At 38.3% G+C, this 27,971-nt stretch overlaps 2 protein-coding genes across 9 annotated transcripts in view; one reads left to right on the top strand and one right to left on the bottom strand.

Moving 5' to 3' along the window:
* Nucleotides 1–7,956: 7,956 nt before the first annotated feature.
* On the top strand, nucleotides 7,957–25,131 carry LOC131370080 (rho GTPase-activating protein 8-like). The gene is made up of 13 exons (XM_058417149.1): nucleotides 7,957–8,113; nucleotides 12,275–12,353; nucleotides 14,853–14,978; nucleotides 16,644–16,731; nucleotides 16,836–16,967; nucleotides 17,232–17,318; nucleotides 17,399–17,497; nucleotides 18,052–18,162; nucleotides 18,362–18,435; nucleotides 18,650–18,727; nucleotides 19,903–20,031; nucleotides 20,493–20,596; nucleotides 23,473–25,131. The coding sequence occupies exons 2-13, from the start codon at nucleotides 12,314–12,316 to the stop codon at nucleotides 23,668–23,670; spliced, it is 1,266 nt and encodes a 421-aa protein (XP_058273132.1). The 5' UTR covers nucleotides 7,957–8,113; nucleotides 12,275–12,313; the 3' UTR covers nucleotides 23,671–25,131.
* The window catches only part of phf21b (PHD finger protein 21B), a 68,043-nt gene continuing 62,705 nt past the window's right edge, over nucleotides 22,634–27,971 (bottom strand). For 5 of the 8 annotated variants that reach the window (XM_058417148.1, XM_058417145.1, XM_058417142.1 and 2 more), the window contains one exon: nucleotides 24,914–27,848. In XM_058417148.1, the coding sequence (XP_058273131.1) occupies nucleotides 27,573–27,848 (276 nt within the window). In that variant the 3' untranslated portion in view covers nucleotides 24,914–27,572. Of the gene's footprint in view, nucleotides 23,231–24,913; nucleotides 27,849–27,971 lie in introns of those variants that run through there. The other 3 variants (XR_009207378.1, XR_009207377.1, XM_058417144.1) reach the window with 3 other exon arrangements.

Raw genomic sequence — 27,971 nt, forward strand, 5'->3', positions numbered from 1 at the left:
ATGCTATGATGTCCTTATGATGAATTATCACTATGTCAATTCATTCAATCCACATTTTTTCCAAAATCTCAGAGCATGGATATCTCAGCTTTATCTGGTATCAGATTGTATTTAATTTTTTTTCCAATTTCCCCTTCTTCTATATCCATGCTATTTATAATCAGCTATGTCACTGTCCCTGTGAGATCGGTTCCTTTTTCACACGGCATTTCTCACGGTGCCTAGGAGCAAATGTGCATATATGCCCTGCTCAGTGTCTATGAATAGCTTCAAATTCTTCACCACTGAGATATGTCATGTGACTCTATTTGAATAATAACTCAGATTAAGGCCCCAACCATATCATTTCACGGAGAGTGCTGAGATAATCCAGCTGAAGAAAATTCACGATAGTAGGAAAGAAATTTACCTACTGGAACAGAGCGTTGTGACTCTTGGACCATTGGATGTCTTTTTTTAGCTGATTGAGTCTGTGTTTTATGGTCCTTCACAGAATGAAGGAAGCACTTGTTCAAAAAATAGTACTAGAATTTGCATAGATTAGTTGACTAATACATTCACTAGTTACTGCTGTGGGAGGATGTCAACTAGTTGGAGGGAGGATTGCAAAAAAATGATATTCTAAATATAAATTATTCTAGAGTAGATGAAGCAAATGTACAACATTATTCTGAAAACAGTAATTTTCTTACATTGCTTTAATGGATTATTAATCATTATGTTTGAAGTGAAGACATGAGCACAAGTTGTTGTTGATCTTTGCAACTGGTCCGCACATCAACTTGGCACAGGTTTTACGCCAGGTGCTCTTCCTTACACAACCCTCCCATTTTTATTCAGGCTTGGGACTGGCACTGCATCCAGTGGCTGGGTTTTGGGCACGGGCTGGAAATCCAACCTCGGGCCTTCCACATGGTAGGCAAGAAACCTGCCACTGAGCCACCAGTGCCCATGGAGACATGAGCACAAGACTGTTTTTAAAACTTCCAAAGGTATGGTGAACAGTGTTGTGATCAGTACAGCATGAAAGAGTGCATTCAGAGCCAGGTTTCAAGTCAACATCCAATCCCACTCACCTAGTTCAAATGTCCGAGCAGCAGCACATGCTACCTCACACAAATCTAGATTTGTTTTCGGGTGCTACTGATATCAGAACAGAAATATCCATACTGATATCCATCCTTCACACCCTCAATTTCATGTTTTGACTATGGACAAGGTGACTCTTGTTTTGTTTTTTTTTAATTTGTGAAAAACTATGCCACCTCAATAATCCGATAATTATGGAGAACATTTTAGCATCTCTATTTTACACATTTTACAAATTAAATGCAAGTTTATTTCCATTGAACAGAGTACAACTACTGTACAAGCACAAAATGCAGCAGCATCTAACCAGCAAGTAATGTTAGGTGTAAAGTGCAAAGAGATAGTGAGGTAAGATGGCAATAAAATGCAAATGATATTTGCATTTGGTGCTATTTGCAACAGTGCAAATAGAATATAGGCAAAAATAAAAAAGACTCATATGTACATGAGTCTGGAAACATGACAGCAATGAAGACAAAGGGAGGAAACTGTGCAAACTGTTTAAGGTTAGATCATGTGCAGGGGTATAGATGTGTGTGAGCAAATTGTGCAATATTGTAATTTTAAATTGTAAATCGATGATCTGACTGCAACCGTAATGTGGGGGATGGAGGATGGGGGATTAGCAGTGTTGTGAGGAGTTGACTGACAAGGAGAAGAAATTGTTCCTTATCCTGCTGGTACGGCAGCAAATAGGAGAAGAGTGAGCAGGTTGGGGTGAGAGATGCCCTTGATGATGCCTTTCACCCTTTGTGGACAACATCTGAGATAGATGTCTGTGATAATGGCTCTGATCGTGGTGTATGGTGTATGGTGTCAACAAATCACCGGTGCCCAGCACCCCATCATAATAGTATTAAGGATTACCAAAACAAAACCGACAAATATCTAATCAACAAATGAATCTGTTTGTATTCTATTCCCTAATCTTTCTTGCAGGAGCATGTCGGTCTAGCCTGCTTACTTCTTTCCCACTGATAGCTCACTACTTATTAAAAATGTTTTTCATGCCGCCAACCCATTTCATTTCTCCTGCATTTGTTCCAAACAAGCAATTTCACAGTGCAGTGGAGTGGAGTGTGAGTGATTGGGTGTTCACAGCAGTGAATCCCAACTTGTTATGCCTTTCCAGTTTGATACACTAGATGAGAATCACTGACGTGCATTTGGATCAGCTTACTGCTCCCTGTCCAGCTTACTGTTTCAACAGATGATACTGTTACTTACGAATCAATGCAAAGCACACAACCCTATTTTTACCCCTCAAAGGAAACAACTTTCGTGCTTGGATTTTGATAGTGCTGCAAGACTGCTGTCCCTACTATTTGAAACGCATCAGCAGATGAGTGCTATTTTCAGGTGTCCTGACCTAGATATTTGTTTGGCTACAGTGTATAAATCGTCAGCTCTGCTTTTTTAAATACATGCACTGTTAAAAGTTCGTGGGAACCGATGGTAGTGTCTCAGTGCCTTTCTCATATCTGATTAATGAGCTTTTCTTTGTTATGAAATTTAGCAAAGATCAGTCAGATGTTTTTACTGAGATATGTTCGTGTTATATTTCCAATAATACATTTCAATAATACCAGCAATAATACCTTTGGCCACAATCCCATTTTTTCCATATAACTTAATTCCCACTGCTTTTAATTGAGAAGAATATTATATTAATCAGGCCCTGCAATGGACTGGTGACCTCTCTAGGGTGTACCCCTGCCTTTTGCCCAATGTGTGCTGGGATAGGCTCCAGCAGACCTCCGTGACCCTAATTAGGAATAAAGCGGGTATAAACAATGGATGGATGGATGGATTATATTAATCAAATTTAATTTAAAAGTGTGATGTGCACATTTGTTAAGAATCTCATAATTCAAGCCATGTGCACAAAGCACAAGCAGATGTGCTGCCTAGGCTAGAAGAACAGTGCGAGAGGCTAAGCTTTCTGTATGTGACTGACAGGAAGTAGCTTCCTTGTACTGATTGGTTGACTGTTGGTGGTCCACATCGTTTATTTCTTCTTCTCCAGTTTACAGAGCCTGGGATGACTCAGAAACTGGAGTATGGCCTCTGAGCAGATATTTTACTGACTGCCAGACTGTAATGAGAACCAAATCTTTCGAACAGTATTCAGTCTTAAACATTACTGACCCCTACTTTAAAAAGGGGTGAAGACTCTTAAATGCAGTTGTCTTGTTTTTCTAGTGGACAGAATATTTCTTAAAAATCAGTGACTTTCCTTGTTCATTGGTATTGCGTGACTACACAGTCCTGTTTCTGTTTATATCATGACCTGAGAGAAAAACCCAGGCTCTACATCTCATCGTAACCCTAGAGCAAAATCAGCAAGGACCATTAAAGCAGAAGCTGCTGCACTCCCACCATGATAGTGTTGCCTCAGACAATAATTCATCTCTGGATTATTGCATTTGGAACAGGGATCACTGCGTGACTCCAGCGGCATTTTCTAGAAGGTGTGTTTCCCTTGGTACCCTCTCCAATCATTCCTTTCCCTCCCCAACCGTTTGCAAGGCAGCTAACGACTGGTTAAGAGCCAGGAGAGGATTAGCAACACCAACACTGCCAAGTTTTCGTGTGGGTGTTCTGTCAGCTCGTCTTTATTTGTGGTAGGCTGGAACATTGCTCTGTTTGTTTTATTAATGTTGCTCAATCTTCATTTTTCTCAAACAGTAGCTTTATACATTATCTATCTTATAGCTCCTCGCTGAAGCATTTCCTCCCCTTTAAACTCTTCCATATTTTTTTTGCAGTGCTACAACCTGGAATTTAAATTTATTTCTAACATTTCAACGTGAAACATCTTTTTAAGATTAATAAACGTAAAAAACAATAATAAACATTTGTTGGTTGCACAAGTATTCACCCTGCCTGCGTCAATACATGGTATCTTTGGTTGCAATTAAAGTAGCAGATCTTCTGGGATATGTCTCTATTAGCTATGCACATCTGGATCCTGATATTTTTTGCCTGTTTTTCATTGGCAATATTACTGCATTACAGCAATTCTCAGATTTTACCACAAATTACACTGAATGGCGCCTTGGCTGTGACTTGGCCATTTTAACACGCTCAGATTCTTGGTTTTGAACCAGTCCTGTGAAGCTTTGGCAGAATGCTTAGGATTGTTGGATGGTGAAACTCCACGAGAGTCGCCTGTTTTCTTATAGTGTTGCTCAATTTTTGGCTTGATGCTTTTTGCCGTCAATCCTACCAGTTTCCAAGTTCATGCTAATGAGCATCTCTACAGCATAACACAAACACCACCACTATTTTTTTACTCTAGTGTATGAAACTATTGAGATTCTGCCAAATGAAGGGCTTTTTTGCCAAGGTCAGGTTGTGCTTTTACATTTACATTTCTGGCATTTTACAGTTTTGTTTTGGTCTCATCGAACCACATATTCTTTTTCACATGTTAGCTGAGTCTTTAACATGTCTTTTGTCAACATCAAGTCAATGCCAAAATTTGACGGTGAACTTCAACTCCCAGAGCACACCCCGGCCTACAAACATGGCCACCATGGACTACAGCTCACAGCCATCATGGATGCTTTCATATTTACCTGATTACTGATAACACTTACCTGGACACACACACACACACACAGTATTAAAGCACCCTCACTGCAGCTTAACATTGCAAAGTATATGCTCAGAGTTCCTTTTGTTTCACTCATTGCCAAGCTGTTGTATTTAGATTACTGGTTTTGACACTTTTTATGGTTTTTGTCTATACTCTTGCCAAGTTCATGTTGTTCCGTCGCCTCACCATTGCCTGGACAGTGACCTTGTTCCTGGATTCCATATTTTTTTTACTGACAAGTTTAATAAAGTCTTGCATACCTGCAATTGCCAACATGACAGTCAAACTCAGAATGGTATTTCATATGGCTTTTTTTCAGTAATAGCTTGCTTATCTCCCAGCTCTGTTGAGTGTTTGGGCCAGCAGTGATTTGTAAACATTTGATTTGTGTTTGCTTCTGAAATGAAATGAAATGAAACAGCCTTTATTTGTCACATATACATTACAGCACAGTGAAATTCTTTCTTCACATATCCCATCCTTGGAGGTTGGGGTCAGAGCGCAGGGTCAGCCATGATACGGCGCCCCTGGAGCAGAGAGGGTTCAGGGCCTTGCTCAAGGGCCCAACAGTGGCAACTTGGCGGTGCTGGGGCTTGAACCCCTGATCTTCACTTGAGCCACCACCACCTTCTAATGCCCTTCTTACAAAGTTACTGTGTGTGTGTTGTAATTACTACTTATTACATCTTTAAATACATCAGCACATTTCTCTACAATCATATATTGATAAAACCATAAATTTACACATCACATGACTTCAAGTAGATTATCTAAATTCTTAACAAATTTCAGTTTTAACACATATGATAGTAAGACCTAATACCTTCCAGTGTAATTTATTTGCTGTAACAGCTATACCAATATTATTCAACCAGTTTGTATAATCAGAGTTATTATCAACCTATCATTTGGCATGTATTTAGTTAACATTAGCTAATGCTTTCTCACATTCTATGCTACAATCATATACCGTCAGTACCTGAATATAACAGAGTATGTGACTTTTTTTTTTTGTACTTTTATTTTCATACATTTAGAGAGTTTACTCTTTTCTACACTAACTTGCATAAAGTATTTAAAGCTGTGGTTCAAAGCCTACATCAATATACATATTTTATGGGAAACTCTCAAGTCTTTACACAGATACATTGAATTGCTGGATCAATAATGCACTTTACTTTTAACTAATGGACCTTCAGTAAAGCAATTCGCCATTTCACCACAAGGTGTCAGACTTTCCACACTTTGAGAGTCTCCATGCCAGCTGCAGATTATTCAATTTGTCCTCTAGTTCTCGATATATTAAGATGCTTAAAAGGTTGTATGGTCATTCAGGTTTTTACAAACCTTTGAAAAGATTCCTTTAGTTCTCTTGTGGACTCAGGTAAACAGAGTCTAAAAAAATGTCCACTCTCCACAATTAGACATGCAAAATCTATTTGTTCACATCTACAGAGGAAAATTACACACTGGATTGAAATGTGCTTTAGTAACAGCAGGTGGTATTCTGCTGTTGAGTCTATTTTTGATGTAAAGTACTTACTGCAGTACTTCCAAGCTCTCTCTATGTATAAAAATTTCTCTCTATCCAGCAGTCATTCCCTGTCATCCATCATTAGATGGTTTACCTGGACCTAGGGCTGGTATTTAGGCTGGGAAAAGGTTAAAGACCAAACACAAGAGCAAAGATGCAAAGATTTGATTGACACTCGTGGCCAATTAGCAGCCCTAGCCCAGGCAAGACTGCCTGACAAATCAAAGCAGCATTTCTGTGAGGCCAACTCAGACATGGCAGAGCATAAAAATGTGTTGGTTCATTCTTTTTCTGTGTGTATTCATTGCTTTGGGCTATTGCCTATGGAAACAAGGAGTATACAATTCATAGTAAATTTCACCAGTAAGTAATTAAAAATAACCAGTCTTATGCTGTGAATTTGAATGCAATACAAATATAACTGATGGTTAAGCTCTAAATAGAAAAGGTTACATCTTCTAGTTAAGTTCTTTGGTTTGTCTTTCTTTGTGAACCTTTATAACAGCATATAACATAGGGTTTCCATTCAAAATATTAGCCTTGTTATGTGCACAGTAATCTTCTGCCTATTGTTATTTCCTGAACTTTCCAGCAAAAGAACATATTAGCCTGAAATCCATGTTAGTCTTCCTATAGGTCTATTTGTTTTCAGTTATTAAGGCATGGATTAAACAAATTCAGTTAAACTCAGCTGAAAAACCCAGCTTGCTCTGGCCAGGTACCAGCTGATGGTAGACCATCTTTGCCAGCTTATAGGTTATTTTCAAACTTACTTATTACTTGAGTAAACTGATTTATAAATGTTCTAACTTTCTAACTGTCTCAGCATTTTTTCCGTAAAATAAGTGTCTCTAATGATGCATTAGTAGCAGTCATTTTTGAAGCTAGCAGTCATTTTTGGATCAGTCCCACTATCACCACGTTAATGTCTCCTTCTATCGTTCTGTCCTTAAACAGTGTGGAGACCTGCAGAGAGGAGAAAGGAAGAAAAAAAGAAAGAGGAGGGAATGAGAAGAGGAGTAGGGGAGAGATGAACAGAAAAAAACTGGATAGTAAGAGCGTATGTGAAAGGAATTAACAGAGAAAGTGAAATGAAAAACTGACTGATGGATGGACGGATGGATGGATGGATGGATGGATGGATGGATGGATGGACGTAGAGACATGTTCACCATGTTTTGGATGAACGAAAGGAATGAGTAGAAGCAATGAACAGAGACATGAATAGACACACAGACTGGGTGGATGAGTGGATGGATAAAATGGATGAATAGATGGATAAATGAATGGATAGATGCAGGGATGAAAGGACTGAATATTAGTCATTAAAATTTCCATTTTGAGAAATACTGCTTAGCTAATAATTCCCATAGGCTGAATTTATCATATATAACAAATCTATACACGGGACTGGGTCACTTTACAGTTTTTCACTGCTTTGTCTGACCAAGCTGGAATTTTTTTTTTTTGTGGAATTTAGTGTGTTAGAAATATAAACAACACACCTCAATGGCCTGAGTGTGATCAACTTTATCAGGAATGTATAATTTCCATAACACGCCCCTTTCAGTTCCGTCTGTGAAACAATCCATGTTTATGTTGGATCTATTCAAGGAGGTATGGTTTCTAGTCTCACTTTTCAACAATGTACACCTGCCAAGGCTAATGCTATTTGGAAACTGCATACTCCCTCTGCTGGAGCACTATTTTCACACCTTTTGTGATTAGATTAGAAAGTAGTCTGGATTTGCCCCTGATCTACACGCCACCACTTTAGGGAATGTTTGGGGGAAGTTTCGTGGAAGAACGCGAGGACAAGCCGCGCATGCGCAGTGCTGAGCGAGTCTGATAGGAAGTCGTGTTTTTGAGCACCTGATTCAACACTGACGGTAAGAAACTTTTCTTTTTCTTTCTTTTAAGTAAAACGTTTAAAAGGCTTCATGTACAAGTGACAAAGATCTACATGGACATAGAAAGTTCAGAATGACTTTATTTCACCACACGACAACAAAAACCTTTAAAAAAAAAAATAACCCGTCTCCCTCAGGTGTTTCAGCCGGACCTCTACTGTCCACTGCAGCTGAGGGACGGACCTGTAGGTTTCTGTATTAAAGTTACTCAAGGTTACTTTTAATATCAAGAATATTTGTATTAACTTAAAAATCTATGCTATGCTTATAACAAAGGGCTTTTCGAATAAATAAGACTGAAAGCAGGCAGTTGAATGCTGATGTAACCTGTACACAATATATACACAGATTAATCAGGATACAGCTAAATATTGAACAGACCAGATGTTTAGTTTTATAGCAGAACTGCAAAGAAATATGAAATATATATATATATATATATATATATATATATATATATATATATATATATGAAATATATGAAATATATGAAATATACCATCTGAAGCATGTGGTTTTAACGATGGAACAATGAAACAAATTTTGACTCACAGAAAAAAAAAGGCATTTAACCCTCCATGTTTAATGTATCGACTAATACACTACAGTGCCAAAAGTTTTGGGACACCCCTCCAAATTCCTGAATTCAGGGTATGGCCTTGGCCCCTTAGTTCCAGTGAAAGGAACTCTTAATGCTTCAGCATACCAAGACATTTTGGACAATTTCATGCTCCCAAATTTGTGGGAACGGTTTGGAGATGACCCCTTCCTGTTCCAACATGACTGTGCACCAGTGCACAAAGCAAGGTCCTGACCTCAACCTGATGGAACACCTTTGGGATGAATTAGAGCCAGGCCAAAACTGGGACGTCTGCCTTTACATGCACGTGAATGTAATATGGAGTTGGCTCGCCCTTTACAGCCATAACAGCGTCAACTCTTCTGGGAAGGCTTTCCACAAGGTTTAGGAGTGTGTTTTGGAGGATTTTTGACCATTCCTCTAAAAGTACGTTTGTGAGGTCAGACACTGATGTTGGACGAGAAAGCTTCATCCCAAAGGTGTTTTATAAGTGTGTTTTATACACCAAAGTCTCTCATCCATGTCTTTTGTGAACCTTGCTTTGTGCAGTCATGTTGGAACATAAAGGGGTCATCCCCAAACTGTTCCCACAAAGTTTGGAGCATGAAATTGTCCAAAATGTCTTGGTATGAAGCTGAAGCATTACGAGTTCCTTTCACTGGAACTGAGGAACCAAGCCTAACACCTGAAAAACAACACCTGAATTCAATGATTTGGTGGGGTGTCCCAAAACTTTTGGCAATATAGCGTATGTTTCGGGCCAAACAGCTTAAGGGGTTTACAGTTGGCCAGACTGCTACTAATTTTGTAAGCTATTTTCAAGGATCTGTCCCAGTGAAACTATTTTAGATTTTCTTATCACAGTAGACAGCCATACTGTTATTTTGTCACACCCTGCCCTATCTGAATTCCCCATCCTACAGGAACCTCACCTCACTGTCAGCTTTAATGGATCTGTCTGGGAATGTGAAAGATAGCGATAGCTTGTGCTTTCTCAAAGTTTTCTAAAAGGATGAAAGAAAGGACAGTGAATGTTGTCCTCAGAATGACCTACATGCTTTTAGCTTTTTTTTTATATAATGACATTTGGGATTTTTGATTTATTTTTGTATTTAAGCAGCACAATGAAGCCCTAGCCTATGAATGTGGATTGGGGTTTAAAATCTTTGGGGAAACTAAGGCACTCACAAAATGTGCTGCAATTCATTAGGGATTGATATGAAATTGATGGGGATTATTAGCACAGATACCGTGGTGTTTAATGGGAGATAAATGTAATAAGTGATAATGGTCAGATTTTGGTTTGAGCATCACTGGGTGATGGGATTGACAGCTGAAGTAGTGTTCTGGACACTGTAGATCTGCAGTGTATAGATTGAGTAGGTGAGAGATAGACTGACTGAATAACTGACAGTAATTGAAAGGCATTGTGGGTAATGCAGGAAGGGAAGGAAGTGATGATAGATTGCTGAAAGAAATTTACATAAAAAGAACAATTTTGGGTTTCATTTTCCAATGGACCACATGGAAGATTACATTTTATTCTAAATATTGACATTGCTTTCATTTTAGTTTATCTTTAATAACCTAATCCAGCAGTTTTATAGAACAGTTAAGCCATGTGATTTCTATATTCTATAAAAGAGTTTCAGAAACATTGCATCCAATCAATATTTTTATTATCTTTTTCAAAAAAGTTCCTATAAACAGATAAAATATGCACACTTTATGCCATAAAACACTACCGGTCAATATGTGTTTAAATGCCACGTCCATACTAGAGCATTTAGGACAACACAGATCTTTAACAGTTCACAGACTATAGTTTGCAGTCACATCTTATTTTCATTAGCAGTGACGCATATAGCCGTGTCATGTGCTTTCACAGCAGACAAACTGAGAGCAACATTCCAGGCATTAGATCATGCATAAGTCTAGCAAATGTCCACGACTCAGCCTTTGACATCAGCCTTTTGTTTATCTTATAAACGTTACTGTGTGGCCACAAACACAGACATTTTCATTCTGTTGTATTTTTCTGAAGCCAAGGACAGCTATTGCTGAAGAACATTACTATTGGTGACAAAAATGAATAATATACACTTGTTCTCTGATCAGTCTAAAATCTGGCACTGAATTCACAAAGCATTGATGCCGTCCTTACAAGTGCTCTTTATAGAGGTTTATTTTGAAGAAAGCATTGCAAAAACACAAGGAGGAAGGGGAGAGGGAAGGAAACTAACACCTGGTAAAGCTTGTCCTTCCTTGTTAATTGTGTAAGGTTAATTGTTTGTTGCTTGTTTTCTGGCTATCTTATGTTTAAATTGTATGTTAAAACACAATAGATCTCTCTACCACGCCACCCTACAACCAGTATTACACAAATTACAACTCTACACATCCCCCACCCTCAGCCTACCTGGGTTTGTGGGATTTATGCATAATGCATGTAGTGTGGGTGTGGTGCATATGGAAATTTAACAGATGGACAGATACCACTGTGTTATACCTTGTGTAATGAACAGATGTTGTGAGTAAGCCATTTGGGATTTGCTCCAACTGTGTGGTAGGTGCGATGGTAAGTCAGGAGAAAACTTTAATATTTCATTTCATTTCATTTCATTGTCTGTACCGCTGGAACAGCAGGTACGATTTTTCTTATTTTTGCTATACACCGAAGACATTTAGGTTTGAGATGAATGTGACAATAGATCAGAAGTTTTATAGTTTTTATATATATATATATATCAGCCAGAACAATAATAGTTAATAGTCACTTCTTGAAGTTGATGTGTTGGAAAAATGGGAAAGCATAAAGGGTCCCAGTTATATTAAGAAGGGCAAGGGTCATAGCATCTCCTAAACAGCAGGTCTTGTGGCTTGTTCCTGGTATGCACTGGTTAGTACAGACTAAAAGTGGTCAGAAGGTGAACTGGTGAGGTCACTCCTTAGAACTTGTGGTATTTAAAGAATTTGCTGCTAAAATCTTGGTGCCAGATACCACAGCACACATTGAGAGGCCTTGTGGAGTCCATACCTCAACAATGTAAGGTTGTGGCTGATCTCTAGGTGTGTGTGTGTGTGTGTGTGTATTGGACATCCTGGACATATATTAAATAAGAAAAATTCTTGTCTGTGCACTTATTTTCCCAGACTGTAAACATTAGACTTGTTTATCTCTGTGCACATGACTAGGTAATTATGTCACATGCTAATCACATACACGTATCTAAAGAAAGCCACACATGCAATAATTACAAAAAATGTCCCATCTGGATTGATTAGCAGCTTCAAAGTGTTTGGCACAAATGAACCCAAGTAAAATGCATTCCCCTAAATCATAAGGGCGCTTATATATTTTTTCTGTCTGTCTACTTAGGTTTGCAGTCCCAAATGATCCATTTTACTCCATACTAGATGTTTAGGAGAACAAAGATAATATTATTCTGCTGTGTGTCCCAGCAGGTTTTTTGTTTGAGAAGCTGTGTTTGTGTTATTTTGTCAGATCAGAAGCTGGTTTTGGGTCACTGCCAGCAAGTAAATCATTATTCTCTTTGCAGAATGTAACGAAGCTTAGCCGAGACCACTCAGCCTTTACCATGATCTCAGCAAATGACCTGGAACAACTGGCCGAGATTGGTGAGTCTTTGTTAGGTTTTAACTTTATGATATCTTTACAGTACAGAGGGTAAGTTCTGAAATTCTAAGGGTCCTGTGTGTGTGTGTTTTATATACACACGTGGGAGGTACACAACAAATGATTCTGCACAGTGGTTAAATCCGTGTAGCCTACTGTATAAATAGCTGTACATCAGAGGCATGTATGACCTTTGTTTTACACTTCATCTGTAATGTTTGTTTTACTCAAACAAGTATAAACTCCATCAGAATACACTGAAATCACCTTCGATATACTGTTATCAGTCTTTAGAATTATTAACTACAAATATATCATGATTATGAAATGTGTATTTAGCAAAGAGTTTATGTTGTGGTAATGCTCATAACTAAGATAAGTCACATGCACTAATTCTAGCAGGTCCAACTTTATCTGTCCACATGTTGCATGTTTTATAACCGCGCTTGTCATGCTCGTAACGCCTGCAGTGTAGATTGAATGCACATTTTTGATGCGATTCGACCGCAGTGTATCCGGTGTGTATTCAGGGTAACCTTGAGGCTTGGAAGTATCCCCTTTCTGTCTACAAAGCGTCCCTGATGTTTGGTGTCAGTAAACTCTCTCATGATTCAGCTATGACCTTACTCAGATGTCTGGAAAGGAATTAGTAATCCAAGATGGCAGTAGTGACTCTCACTCCCGCCTGAGTCAGTTGTTGACTTTGTTCTAAGGAAGGAAGTAGGCCACATGAAGGATCAAACAGTAAACAGGCCTATTTCTCCGAAACCACATGCTGGATTTGGCATGCAACTTTATGATGAGTTATATTTACCATCTTGGGAGATGAACAGGTTACTTTTCAGATAATGCTGACCTTCCAATGCTGTCTTTATGGGACAGCGATGCTCATAATTAAACACACAAAAGCCAGTGCATACTTTTAGTTTGGAGTCACCGTGTGCACACAGCAAGCCAGCAGCTTCCTTAAACATTAGCCCACATCCACTGACCTTTTCAGTGAAAAATGTGTTCATATTAATGGTAGCTTAAATGACCGTTGGCATACACTATATAACAGGACTTGTTCAGGTGGACAGCAAGTGTTTTATTTTGTCCCCAGAAGAGGGTGCTGTAGTAAAATGTAATGTCATGCAACTCCGAAAACTAATTTTTTGTTCTGTTTAACCAAAAATTCATTTTGGAGTCTCTGTAAATGTTCCATTCAGTGGAAAAAGTTATCTAGTGTTTCCCCCTCCTCCATCCTCTAGTAGAGTCAGAGTGTAGCCAGAAATGTCAGGGATGTGATTTCAGCTTATCTCACAGGCCACTGACCACCACTGGCCATTTCCTTTTTTTAAAAAAAAAACAAAAAAAAAAACAGATTGTATTTATAGCTTGCTTCCTGCCCCAGTCCACCCGAAGGTAAATACTGATTCACCACACAGATAATGGCAACTGTCAACTTTCTGAAACTTAATGAATAGCACACCATGTGACCTAAAGAAATGTAAACCGAGCAGAAATATTTCCACTTCATGGTCGTAATAGTTCTACAAGAATGCTGCTTCTTTTTTTTTGTCTGGAAAGTTATACAAACCTTTTAAGACAACAACAAGACAAGTGGACCTACCTTTTTATCCTCATTAAAAATCCAGATCTGATTTATATCCATACTGAAAAATACCCTCTTTAAATCTACATGATCTTATCTCCTTTCTTAGGAAACCACAGCTGCATGTCTTGTATTGACGTACGGGCACATGTTTAGCTCCTGTATTTTTTAGTTAATTCCACCTAAAGGAGATAATCATGAATATGTTGTATTCTACATTATTCTACCTTAAGGAATTGTTGCAGGACCTTAAAATTTAGGCAGATAGTTTGACACTAGTTAGACCAGAACTACAAGTAGCTGTAGTTTCCATCTAAAGGTTGATGTGTTTGTAATTAGTTATTAATTTATCTATTTTGTCTGTTTATTTAATTATAATATTAAATAAATTTTCTATATAATAATATCCGTAAAATCAGGTTGTGTGTAACGTGCATTTGTCCTTTTGGCAAGGATATTGCTAAACAGGATACAGTAATATTTGACCAGACAAAGTAAGATCTAAGAACATCTTCAGATGATGTCTGATATCCCAAGCTAAACCTGAAGGGCTTCATTCCTCTGTAATGTTTGTTTTACTCAAACAAGTATAAACTCCATCAGAATACACTGAAATCACCTTCGATATACTGTTATCAGTCTTTAGAATTATTAACTACAAATATATCATGATTATGAAATGTGTATTTAGCAAAGAGTTTATGTTGTGGTAATGCTCATAACTAAGATAAGTCACATGCACTAATTCTAGCAGGTCCAACTTTATCTGTCCACATGTTGCATGTTTTATAACCGCGCTTGTCATGCTCGTAACGCCTGCAGTGTAGATTGAATGCACATTAAGAACATCTTCAGATGATGTCTGATATCCCAAGCTAAACCTGAAGGGCTTCATTCCTTTTTTTAGAGCTGCAGAAGGAAGAGGAAGATCAGGGGCAATTGTGCCCTTTAGCGCCGCCTAGTGGCAATGCTTGTCAAGACACATCGCATCCCTATTACGACGTAGCGAGGCACGGCATCCTCCAAGTTACAGGTAACAACTTGGTTTGCTTATGTTTATTTTTTTATTGCAGAAACTGCATTAATTTCCAGACATAATAGCCGTCTTTGCAAACCTTGTTTCTTTTAATGATAAAGGTCAAGGCATTCCTGGTTTAGTCAGTATGCATCACTGGGACTCCTCAGTGGATAAAATGTGTATGTGATGGATGAAGGTGTTTGACGGAAAGAAAAGGTTTTATTTAGCATTTGAATGCAGCAGAGATGACATTTTCCACGTTCCATTATACATCAGTTTCCGCTCTGTTTCTAACAAAATGTTATTAACAGTTTGTTTCCGTAACCATGTTGATTCCTCATGATTTCTTTTTTTATTAAGAATGGCATACCAGAATAATTCTCTGACGCTTTTCCAAATTGAACACAGTTTACACTAATTTCAGATTTGAAATCAAGTTCAAATCAGCAAACACCTCTTGACAGCCAACTTCCTGTTTCTGCATTTTAAGTTGATTTCAATAGATGATGAAGGATGGCCGATAAAATATACTTCTTTTTTTTCTTCCGAATGGACCATGTGCAGTATAGTGAAGGGTTTTGTCAACCTTCACGTCAGTCATATACCAGTCGTAGATATTCCTTTATCCAGATATAATCAGATATAAAGTGTATGGAGCTTGAAAGCATGTACAGTAACTATATAAACTTCACATTAAATAAAATTATGTTTTCCCTGTGAGGTATGTAATAAATCTAAATTATTGTCAGTGTTTTTATTTGTTCTGGATTTGCTACGGGGAAACATTATGTAAAATTACAGAGTAAAGTTTTAAGATGAAATAAAATCTGATTTTTGAGTAAATTATGCCAAATATGGACCATCATTGATTCCCAGAGGAAAGTTTTCACATGTTTCCAGAGTTAAGTCATTTTTTAAAAATGTTTTCTACAGTAATTTTAAACAGTTAACGCTTAGCATATGCCTCACATGTATGTAGCTAGCTGTGCAGTAGCCTGCTGCCCTGTTCTCTTCATCATCAGTAACTAAAACTAGCTGCATAAGAATTTATGTATTTCAATAGAGCTTAACTTTAGATGCTCGAACGTACAGCTAATACACTTCCATGGTGTCTAATACACACACACACAGATCTTCCATGATTCCACTTAACTCTGCTTCTCATGTTTTCTGTTGCAAGTGTAGAAGAAGACTGTAATTGGCAATATGCTGAATTTGATCCCTCTGGAAGCGTCTGCCTTCCTTGGGAATCCAAGATACTTCACTTTTGGCCTAATTCCCATTAGAACTGGTATTTTGATATTTGTATTTAGAATTCTGATCTCAAAATAAGCAGGACTGTTCAGATGATGTTTCTGAAGGCAAATCTTAGCAGAAATAGAAATGTATTAAATGCACCATAGAAATAAATAATGAAAGATAGTCAGAATACTTATTTAAATGCGTCCGTTAGCTTCCAAGCTCCATAAGCATGCGTGAAGCAACAGAGTGTAAATGAGGTCAGTATCTTTTTCTTAAAGCTGATCCAGCTAACATTATTCATTAAATTTGCATTGTATTTTAATTTAAAAATGGAATGAGCTTGTGTTTGATAACGCATGGACTCTCATGGACTGATTTTTTCCAGTGTCAACATTAACAGGAAACTCTGGAATATTACTGTGTGTGTGTGTGTTTTAGGTGATGACAATTATGGCAGAAAGCTGATCATTTTTAGCAGTTGCTGCATGCCCCCATCACATCAGCTCAATCACCATCGTCTGCTGGAGTGAGTATGGTTAGAGAGAGATTTAACACAGTTTAGGTTTTCATTTGAATTTGTCGTTTTTTCTGTCATTTTTTTGTAAGGTTTTATCTTGACTGTTATCACAGGTATATCAAGTATACTTTGGACCAGTATGTTGAGAGCGACTACACGGTAGTGTACTTTCATTACGGCTTGCGCAGCATCAACAAACCCTCGTTGAGCTGGCTTCGAAATGCCTACCGGGAATTCGACAGAAAGTGAGTAACATAAATGCCTTCACCCACCCGTCTGGCTAACTGGTCCCTAGTGGTCTTTCTTCTCTAAATGTAACAGCTTCACAGAAGCATGTCTGAGCCCGGAGTTAATAATTTAGTCTCCATAATGAGGCAAATTAAAGTAAATTTCCGAGCATGGAATAAACTGTGATGTGTCTGTTTTAAGAGATTTTACTAAGAGAGTTGTTCATTTGGTGTTTCTGTTGCTAAAATGTCTGTCTTTATTCCTCCGTGCATCTACTTCAGGTATAAGAAGAATCTTAAAACCCTCTATGTTGTCCACCCCACAAACTTTATCCGTATTCTATGGAATGTATTCAAACCTCTTATAAGGTAGACAGAAATCATATTATCTATCAGGCTTTTCTAATTGTATCCATGGTATTTACATATCTTTTTCTTCTTCCACCTAGCCACAAGTTTGGTAAGAAGCTAACGTATGTGAACTATCTGGCAGAGCTAAGAGAACACGTCAACTACGAGCAGCTCATCATCCCACAAGCCGTATTAAGGTCTGATGCAAAATGTTAGTCATGAGTAGATTTAAAAACATTGATAAATGAAAAATCGAATGATAACACTTCCCTTTCTGACCTAAAGTCTTAAGATATATAGCTAGTTTCTGATCTAATGAGCTGATTTCAGATAAATAATTGACATAAATTCATGTGATTGGCTGGAACAAGCAACAGAAGCAGAGCTGGTTCATGTTTAGAAACCAGAGTCGCTATGCTTGAGAAACTATGCTTAGTTTTTAATTTGTTAATTGTCCCTGCTACTGTATATTTTGAGGGCTTAGAGTTTCAGAAGGATGTCCGTATCAACTCAGATAGAATGTCAGTGTATCAGAAATATGCCGAAAAAGGAAGCTGTTCATATCTTCATCATCTTCATATCTATCATATTCACACCCGAATTTTCAATACTACAGAGAGACACTGAATTTGTTTGGTTTATTATCATTTAAGGAAAAATTTGCTCCAAAGACCTGTTCTGTTTTTATAGGTTTAAGTTGCTGCTTAGCCAAAGTCATGAGAATTCACTATGCTTTAACTGTTGTGATCAGGCATGACGAAGAGCTCCGAGCCGCTCAGAAAGGAGAATCAGCTCTTCCAGCGAAGGCTCCACCACCCAGACCTCCTCTGCCCACCCAGCAATTTGGTGTGAGCTTACAATAGTGAGTAAATTCATCAGTGATTTGTGGCGAATTTCATCGCTGTTAAGCTACATTGACAAGGTGATTGTAATTAAAAACGTGTTTTTTTCCTCGACACCACGTATTGATTTCACCAGAAATGTGTGTATTGCTACATTTTATTATACGGTGTGCATGTGGATTGCTTGCAAGCATTTGTTATTAAATATGTCTTTTTCAGCATTCGAGAGAGAAACAATGGTGTATTGATTCCTCCTGTGATGTCTCAAACTGTGTCCTACCTCAAACAGAAAGGTAAGATCAGAAATAATAACGGTTGGCTAATTGGATACTGGATATTGGATCTATGTTGTTACTGTTTTGACATCTTCATTTACCACCTGCTTGCTCATATCAGCATTCAGACAGATAGAAATGCTATTTAGAATGAACCCCATTCAATGGCACATTTCAAAACACATATTCTCTCTCTCTCTTTCTCTCCCTCTCTCCCCCTCCCTACCCCCAGGGCTGAAAACAGAAGGGATCTTCCGAAGGTCAGTTAGAGTACAGCTCATCAAGGACATCCAGAAACTCTATAACCAGGGTGAGCTCTTCCCCTCTCTCTCTCTCTCTCTCTCTCTCCCTCCTTCCCTCTTCCACAGCCATGAAAGGGAGATCAATAGGGCTCAGTCTCCTCCGACGATTCTTGATAGCATCACAGGCAGCACGTCGCCTGCAGAACTCCCCATTAAGATAGTGTCCGTTTCGACTTTCCAGTTCATTAACTCCTCCAATTACCTGTGGAGATCTAACACAAAATTCTGTTAATACCCTTCTCAGCTTTGAGGTTATGATTATACGTCTAACTTTTATTCAGGCGATGTAATTGTGTTTAATACAGAAAGAAGACAATAGTGAGTCCCATTTTTTAACATGCCCGGTTGTTATAAATAGCTAATCATGTAGCGTTCCCTTCCAATAATGTATAAAAGAGTCCAGTCCCAGTCCCAGAGGAGAGCTCTATCAGTCAGCCATATCCTTTCTCATGTTTGCACTTTTACTCGTTCTCATTTGTGCTTTCACTCCGCCGCCTTTGTCCTTTTAAACAATACCTTTCTTGAAGCATACCTCTTCACAAAAAAAGCTTGCTTAGCACCATATATTACTGCTTAAATGAAGTGTTGATAAGCTGCAGTACTGTTTTGGGGGGAAAAAGAGGAAAGGAATACATGCTTTATTAGGCTAAGTAGAGATGGTGTTCTGTTTAATAAAGAACAAAAGGGAAGTGCTGGATAATGCTGGGTTTATTCAGAGCAGCTGTGCAGTAAGTTTAGTTTGATACTTGGATATTTCCTAAAGCTTATTAAATCCATTTAAATGAAAGTACATGTGATGTGTTCAGGGGTTGTGGTGCTAATTTGTTGGAGTGCCACAATGATATAAGAAGAGAAGTGGTGTTTAGGAGAAAAATAGGTAGTAACTATTACTATAAGTAATAACAGTTAGGTTTATTCAGTTATAATCTTAAAAACAAAACTCTCACCCTTTCTCAGCAGTGTTCAATGACAAAGCCAATGTAATATAACTGAAGACAGAATAATTCGATTCAAATGTTTAACATCGGTACATTAAAAGGTCTTAAAACCGTTGTCAGTGATGATTACAGATGCTGTGGATAGAAATGAGGTTGAAAACCACTTCACTATTCTTTTAACAGAGTCCATCGTGTACTTTTTTTTGCTTTCTCTCCCTTCCTCCTCTCTTTCTGTTTTGCCTCAGGCAAGCCGGTTAACTTTGAGCAGTACTCTGATGTTCATGTTCCTGCTGTGATTTTGAAGACGTTTTTGCGTGAGCTCCCGGAGCCTCTCCTCACCTTCACATTATATAACCAGATACAGGATCTTACCAGTGAGTATTTAAATCCAGGCCATAATCCGGCTCGCTCGCTGCACTGCAAGTCACAATTAAGAGACGATACACTGAGGACACTACAGCTCACATCCGTGTCTCACCTGTTTGATTCAGAAACCGTTCAACGGTTTCTTAGACGAAGGGTCTGTGTTCAACATTTAGTAAAGCCTGATCCAGTTCTCCCAAAGGCTCTTTTTAACCAGTATTAATAATTAATCGGTCACTCAGGCAACTAAAAAGCAGGTCTGTGGAATATGACGAAGGCAAGGGAATTCAGTGAGAGTTCAGTGAGATAAGTGTCTTTGTACCCTCTAGAGGTATCGGGAATATTCTAGGCTCATTTTACACCACTAGAAATAACACTGGCCTTCTGTGTATTGTGAGTGGTGAAATTATTTATTGATGTTTCATTGGGAATGTCTTTTGGCTTTTGTAAAATAAGGCAATGTTTTTCACAGAGTTGGAGAGCAGCTTACGAGTTTCAAGGTGCAAAAGGATTGTGGAGTCGCTTCCAGAGTACAATTTCATCGTGGTCAAGTACCTCATCTGTTTCCTGAATATGGTAAGTGGATACACTGCAGGTCTGGCTGCATCGAGTGACTGCCAAACAAATAAAAAACAAATAAATTTGCTTTTACATCCAAATCCACCAATAATAACCTTTTCCCCCACATCATAAACTATACTTCCAGAAACAGGTTACACTACAGGAATGGATATACCAGGCTATTTGAATCGAGTCTGTTTACCTGCAGTCTGATAATCGGTTAATAATCAGATAGTACTAGCTCAGTCGTTGAAAAAATAAATAAAAATGAGGGGGGGGGAGTTGATGTAAATCTGTCAGCACCATTTTGCAACCTGCAACCAACCTTTTGCAGCGAAACTGCAGGTTACATTACACAATCAATCAATATTTATTGTGAGGTTAAATGGGCAACTTCATCTACTTTCTGAGGCAGATACAGGTGCATCAGTATTAAGTTCAGCATTTAATACTGGTCACGCACGCTGTGTCACGTCCTGGCCATCCTTTTCGCTCGCTCTGCATGTAGACATAGTCTGTGTTTCAGAAAGAATGAGGTAAATATAACATCCTCTGTAGTAAGTGTGTATTTCTGGGCTGTGGAAACATTTCATAGCAAAGATAACTGTATAAATTGCTTCCTCTGTGACACAGTTTTCAAGCACTGGGCCTGGAATACACCAGCTCAGGAAGTGCTGTTAATTAAGCCTTCTTAAAATGCTGACATGGGTTTGGCAGATCAGTGAAAACACTTGGACCGAAGTGTACTCCAGGACCAGGGCTGGGAATCTCTTTATCATCTTTAACCATCTTGTGGCAAAAGTACATTGTTTTTCACATATTTCTTCGCAAGCATGTAGAAGTCATCATTATCCTTAATTCACTCATGCAGATTTGTAGTTCATGGCAGTTGACATTCACAGTTCTCTTGTCTTCATGTTAATATGAAGCTGTGACCCCCCCTGTACAGCAAAATAGAGTAATCTTCTTGCAGACATTCCCAGGGGCATCGTTACTCACCATGACATGCAAATGTTTAATCAGTGAGAACGGAGTATAATTACTTACAATGAACCCCTGCACATCTCGGGACCTTTAACATAAAAGCTACCCAAACCAGGCATGTGCTACCGTTCTCTGAGCTGCGATTTCTAACGAGAAAATGTGCAGGTTACACAGTGACTAAAGTCTTTTACTGAAGCGCTTGTTTAAAGACTTTATAGTACACAAGTCTAGTTCTCTGCATAATTTCCTGATCCTACACGAACCCATTTTTGAACATAATTGCCTGTTTAACATGCACGAGCATGAAAGCTGCATATATTCAAACAAAGGAAACTAGTTTGTTTTCAAACTAATAAATGATGTGAGTCATCAGATCTCAGCTGATAAAATGGAAAGAGTCAACCCAGCATTATCTATATATATGTGTGTATATATATATATATATATATATATAGCTCTGGAAAAAAAGAGACCACTGCCCAATCTCCAGATTTGAACCCTATTGAAAACCTCTGGAATGTCATCAAGAGGAAGATGGATGGTCACAAACCATCAAGCAAAGCTGAGCTGTTTGCTTTTTTGCAAAAAGAGTGGTATAAAGTTCCCCAACAGCAATGTGAGAAACTGGTGGAGATCATGGAGCCAAAACACATGCAAATCAGAGTTATTCCACCAAATACTGATTTCTTAATGTTATTTAGCCAAAGCAATAACACAATTTGTTTACAAATAATTTGCATTTTGTTTTATTTGAGTTATTAAAGCTCTACAAATACTGCATGATCTTGGGTTATTTTGATGTGTTGTCATTTCCTTTAAATATACACTCTAAATAACAATAGTTATATTTGGAATTTAGGAGAAATATTGTCAGCAGTTCACAAATAAATGAAACAAAACTGTTCATCTCACCAGTACATGAACCTGTAAGAGAAAAACATAAGAAACTGATTATTTTGCAGTGCTCTCTTTTTTATTTATATATATATATATATATATATATATATATATATATATATATATATATATATATATATATATATATATACATATAATATATCTGTTTGGCCTGAAACATAGACTATATTTCCAATTTTGGGGATGACCCCTTCTTGTTCCAACATGACTGTACACCAGTGCACAAAGCAAGGTCCATAAAGACATGGATGAGTGAGTTTGGTGTGGAGGAACTTCACAGAGTCCTGATCTCAACCTGATAGAACATCTTTAAGATGAATTAGAGCAGAGACTCTGAGTCATTCCAAAGCTGAGGAGTTGGCACACCCTTCACAGCTATAACAGCTTCAACTCTTCTGGGAAGGCTTTCCACAAGGTTCAGGAGTGTGTTTATGGGAATTTCTGACCATTCCTCTAGAAGTGCATAGAAGTTCCTCCACACTAAAGTCGCTCATCCATGTCTTTATGGCCCTTGCTTTGGGCACTGGTGTGCAGTCATGTTGGAACAGGAAAGGGTCATCCCCAAATGTATTTTTGCGTGTATGTATGTATGTTTGTGTGTGTATATACTACCGCTCAAAAGTTTGGGATCGCTTGCATATTTCAGCTTGATTTCAGCTACGGAGGAAGACTCCATCAGGCAGTCCATCTTGTGGGAGATGCTCCAGGAACCATGGGGTTGAAATCTCCACAGATCATCTTGAAAAACTGAAAAAATGCCCAGACTGTAATTGCTGCAAAAGGTTTTTTTGATGAAGGCAAAATTTGAAGAAAACATTCATCATTTCCATCAAAATCATTACTTCTAACTCTGACATGTCAGCATGTCCTGTTCTTTTGCTATATTTTCTATTCAGACTAATATCGTGTGTTTCCTTGGAAAAACAATACAACTTTTGAGCGGTAGTGTGTGTGTGTGTATATATATTTAGTCACTTCACTCTCTGCAGGTGTCTCAGGAAAGCATCTTCAATAAGATGAGCTCCTCTAACCTGGCGTGTGTGTTCGGGGTGAACCTGGTGTGGCCTCGTCATGGCGGCGTGTCTCTGAGTGCCATCACACCGCTCAACATATTCACAGAGCTACTCATCGAGCACTACAATGCCATCTTTAGCTCCTACTGCCCTCCACAGCAGGTACTGCCCTGACTGCTCCACACACTTCCACTACAGCTCACAGCAGGAAGCCTAACACCTGGCCTTGTTATTATTGCTTGTGCCACTGATATGATGTACCGACTCTCAGTGACCTGTGGAGCAAAACGTTTACGCTCTTGTACTGCAGACCAAAACACTAAGACTGTATAGTACTTCAACACTAAACCACATAGAAGGTCTTTTGTTATGCTGAATGTATTTACTTATAGGTCAGGTTCAGAAAATGCACTGTACACTCCTACCACTGATCTCTTAGGATTTATTAAGGGTGAGACACGTTCTCCTACAGGGACAGCAAGCAGTATGTTAATGCTACATTAACATCTCTGTGCTTCTAAATAGCATTAATCATGCAGTTGCCGATGTGTGGCTTAAAATGTGTCTTTTACCATGCACACACATCTTTTAGCTAAGAACACAAGGCACACCCACACTGACTGTGTAAACACACAAATCAAAGCAAATTTCCCCTAAATTACAACTGCACTCACGATTACCATGGCAACCATTCGCTGCAGGCAGCAGAGATCACCTTGAAGGCATGAATTGCAGCAGCATTGAGATGTTATGAAATGACAATGTTCCATTTTTATGCTTCACTGCTCTTTTTTATTAAATATTTACATTCCACTAATGAGTTATGTCGACCTAATGCGTGTGACCTGATGCCAGATAATCACAAGCTCAGAACTAATCTATATTTTTTTTATTTCTCACCTTTCAATATTTAGTTCATTTTACCAACACACAAAAAGTGAAGTGATGTGTATCTGTGTGTATTGAGGTCATAGATTCTTTATAATCTCCTGGATCCACACAGGCTCTTATCGGTTATGATACTTGATAAGAAAAAGCACCAAGACATTTTTAAAAGATTATTTTCCTGTAGGGTTTGTTATAAATGAAATTAGCAATAGAGTTGCTAATCTAATTCAAATGTAGCTTTATCTGTATATATGTGTGTCTGGTTTTATACAACAGTAATATAGCTGTACTATTCTCTGGACTGTCAATGTTTCTGATCATATGGATTCAAGAAAATGAGGAATATTTAATAAAGCTTTTCACAACACACTTCGCATCATTGTTATATAAACGCTGAAGGTTTTGTAGTTCCTGAACCTAATGAATAAGGCAAGAGTACATTAGATACATGCATTTATAAATGTAATTACAGTGTAATAAATGCTTTGTACACACACACACACACAACATGCACCACACTTAACAATACTCCAATTTTCCATGTTTATTATTGATTCAGATTTCAATAAGAACTTGGTACAAAAAAGTGTGACTACTCTTTACCATTTACCAACTTCCATCGATCAACTTTGAATGCATCATAAAGAAGAAAAAACTACATTGGCATATGTAAGACAAACACTTTCCTATACATACTATCCACTGGACAGTCCCCTTCCATAATGACAAAGAAAAAAAAAAACAAAACACTATTCCGACAGTCCGAAGACATCCATCTAACAGTAGCCTTGTTGCCTTTTCCAGTTCAGTTTTTATGTTTGCTACCTTTTTTCCTCATAGCATACAGACACATCACACATTGCAAGCTAAATGCATAATTGGCAAACAATAAAAAATGGTCATGTTCTTTTTGTCTCTTTTTCTTTCTCACGTTCATTGATAAAAGAATATAAAAAAGTTTCATCTTGTTCAACGTAGTGTCGAGTGTATTAAAATAGATCTGTATAAGCACGGCACAGTTTGTCCCGGAGAAGATTCTGGAATATGGGGGGGGAGGGTGGACTATGGGGGAGGTGGGGACATGTCTCGTATGATGCATGAAGGGCAGAAGAACACTCTCGCTATGAACAGAGCTCAGATACGGGCAAGTTTGCTTTTTTAATCATCGACTTTCCTGTTTGCAGTGTGGTTTGATTTTAATCTATATAATGTAGCCTCTGCAGTTTCCCGTGAGCTAATCCCTTAGGGTCAGGCTTGTCGGTATAATGTGGGTGTTATCATGGGCCTGTGGGTGATATGCTTGCAATTCCTTACATTCGGATCTAGATGGTGCACCCTGGTCTAGATTTAATTGTCATTTACAATAATGGTCGGAATCTATGATATGCACTTAAATAATCCTTATTCCACATACCTGTTAAGCCCTTATGTAATGATAAGTAATAGATAATGATATTGGATATCTGGTGTTGAGTTGTCTGTCTTATTATATCTGTCATGGTTATTTAGGAATCTTTGATCAGGGTGATTACAGCAGAGCTGAACGCAGTTCGAGACCGAGTGACCTGCGAATTCTGGAAACAAAATCCCCTGCTCCACTGGACCGTGATCAGGCTCAGACCCTGCTGACTTGGGTTGAACGCTGATCAGTAGCTAAAGCAAAGGTAGATCAGCTTTTCCTCTGCACGGGTTAAGAAGCAGCCCTGCCTCACAGGCCAGGTCAGAACTGCGCACCTTAAGAAATCCTTTAGAAGAACAGGAAGACAAACTAGCAAAGGTGACCGACAAAATTGTCCTTTCCCAAAAAAAAAAAAAAAAAAATAGAGAGAGAGAGAATTCCAGGTAAGTTTCTCATTTTAATCTGACATTTTTTTTTAATAAACCCTGGCGTTATCTAAACCTTGTTCTTGAGGCAGTGTTCATTTAGATCATCTCACAGATTAAGAAAATGAAATAACCAAACAGACACAACTCCAGTCAGATGTGTCCTTGCGACTATATGTGAAATTGTATATAATGTCAATGTGGCGATTTAGGAAATAAGGCATCATTAAAGCAAAAACTACAAATACAGACAAGACAGATAAAGACAATGGTGAAAGATGGGAATGCTCCCAGCTTCAAAACGTAAGGGTTTTTTTGGCATATCTTATATACTGGAGAAAGAAAAGAAAGGGTTTGACAATAGGTGCACATACTCATTGGATCTTGAACGGCCCTTCCTAATGTCCACTTTTGTTGTCAGTGCAACAGAAACGGAAAGAAACATCGTCGATGAGGCTCTGATTGGAGTAACAATACAGAAGAAAAATCAGAAGGACCTGTTATAACAATACAACATATGTACAACAATCCCCTCTCTCCAATACTTCCATTCACAATTATGAACAGGCATCCGCATGAAAATACTAAATTTTCCACTAGAAATGCTAAATTCTGTAATCATCTTAAATACTTTGTTCCTTTATCTCAACTCTATTAATACTGAAAAAAAGTTATTCTCTTTTTTTTTTTCTTTTTCTTTTTTTTTTTGTGTGTGTTTTTGTTTGAAGGCTCGTATGCTCATAGTTACATACACAACGAAAACCACTTTCCCATCTCCTTTTTCACCTGAATTGGTATGGCGATTGTTGTTCTGTGGAGAATGAGAACGATTTCTGACTCGGATAGATCAGTATCTGTACAGTCCTCTGTCTCATATGTCTCGTTTAACTACCGCTACTCTAATGTTCTCTCTCGCTATATGTAGAAGTATCCCCCCTTTAAAAAAAAAAAAACAAAACTGAAAGAAAAAGAAAAAAAAAAGGCTTTAGCCGCATAAAATACTTTAATTTCTGTATTCATGACGGCATGGTGATCTGCTCAATTGTCATAAATACATTAAGGCCAAGAACATTTAGTAAATTAAAAACAATAAGTTAAAAAAAATCTCTTAAGCACTGTAGGTGTTGGGTTTAAAAAATACTTATGAATTGAATTAAGAATATACTGTAGTTAGTATTGATTTTTTTTTTATTTTTTTTTTTGATATTTTAAGACAATACAGCTCTTGGGGGGAACCCACGTTGGCTGGATTTCAGTTTCCGGCTTCCTCTGTGAGTATCTCTCATTAAGCTCAGGAAGAGCTGTGTGGTAAAAGAAAATGCACGTATGTTGTTATGAATAAAGTGTTTTTGCCTGTGATGGGCTCAGTTGTTGCCCTGGGAGTGCAGCACACTCTTGTGCAGCAGTGTAGAGGACCCTGCAGGGGATGCTGTGGAGCTGCTCGTGCTGCTGGTGGAGCTCGGTTTGATCCAGGGCAGAGAGAGCAGTGCTGCTCCCCCTGAAGTGGTGGTGGTGGCTGTCATGGTGACCTGGATCATGTGATCACGCTGGATGAGGCGGATTAGGGCTCGGAGACGCTCCAGAGACGCCTGGGTCTCTCTCTGCTGACTCAGCAGACGCTCCTTCATGTCTCTGCATTTCTGTAGGGATACACACAGGTTAGTCTTCCAGCACGTGATGTTCATATGTCATAGCATATTCAACAGATCTCAAAAACCTTTTTATTATTCTCAAAAGGCTTCAGTCTACACCGCTATTTGCTA

The sequence above is a fragment of the Hemibagrus wyckioides genome, linkage group LG19 (genome assembly GCF_019097595.1).
Source record: "Hemibagrus wyckioides isolate EC202008001 linkage group LG19, SWU_Hwy_1.0, whole genome shotgun sequence".
NCBI classification, from domain to species: Eukaryota; Metazoa; Chordata; class Actinopteri; order Siluriformes; family Bagridae; genus Hemibagrus; species Hemibagrus wyckioides.

What these genes read in the sequence shown, in the direction of transcription:
- LOC131370080 (XM_058417149.1), top strand. Translation starts at nt 12,314, where the DNA reads ATGATCTCAGCAAATGACCTGGAACAACTGGCCGAGATTG. An exon ending in GGAACAACTGGCCGAGATTG is followed by an intron (nt 12,354 to 14,852) that starts GTGAGTCTTTGT and finishes TCCTTTTTTTAG; the next exon opens with AGCTGCAGAAGGAAGAGGAA. An exon ending in TACCGGGAATTCGACAGAAA is followed by an intron (nt 16,968 to 17,231) that starts GTGAGTAACATA and finishes CATCTACTTCAG; the next exon opens with GTATAAGAAGAATCTTAAAA.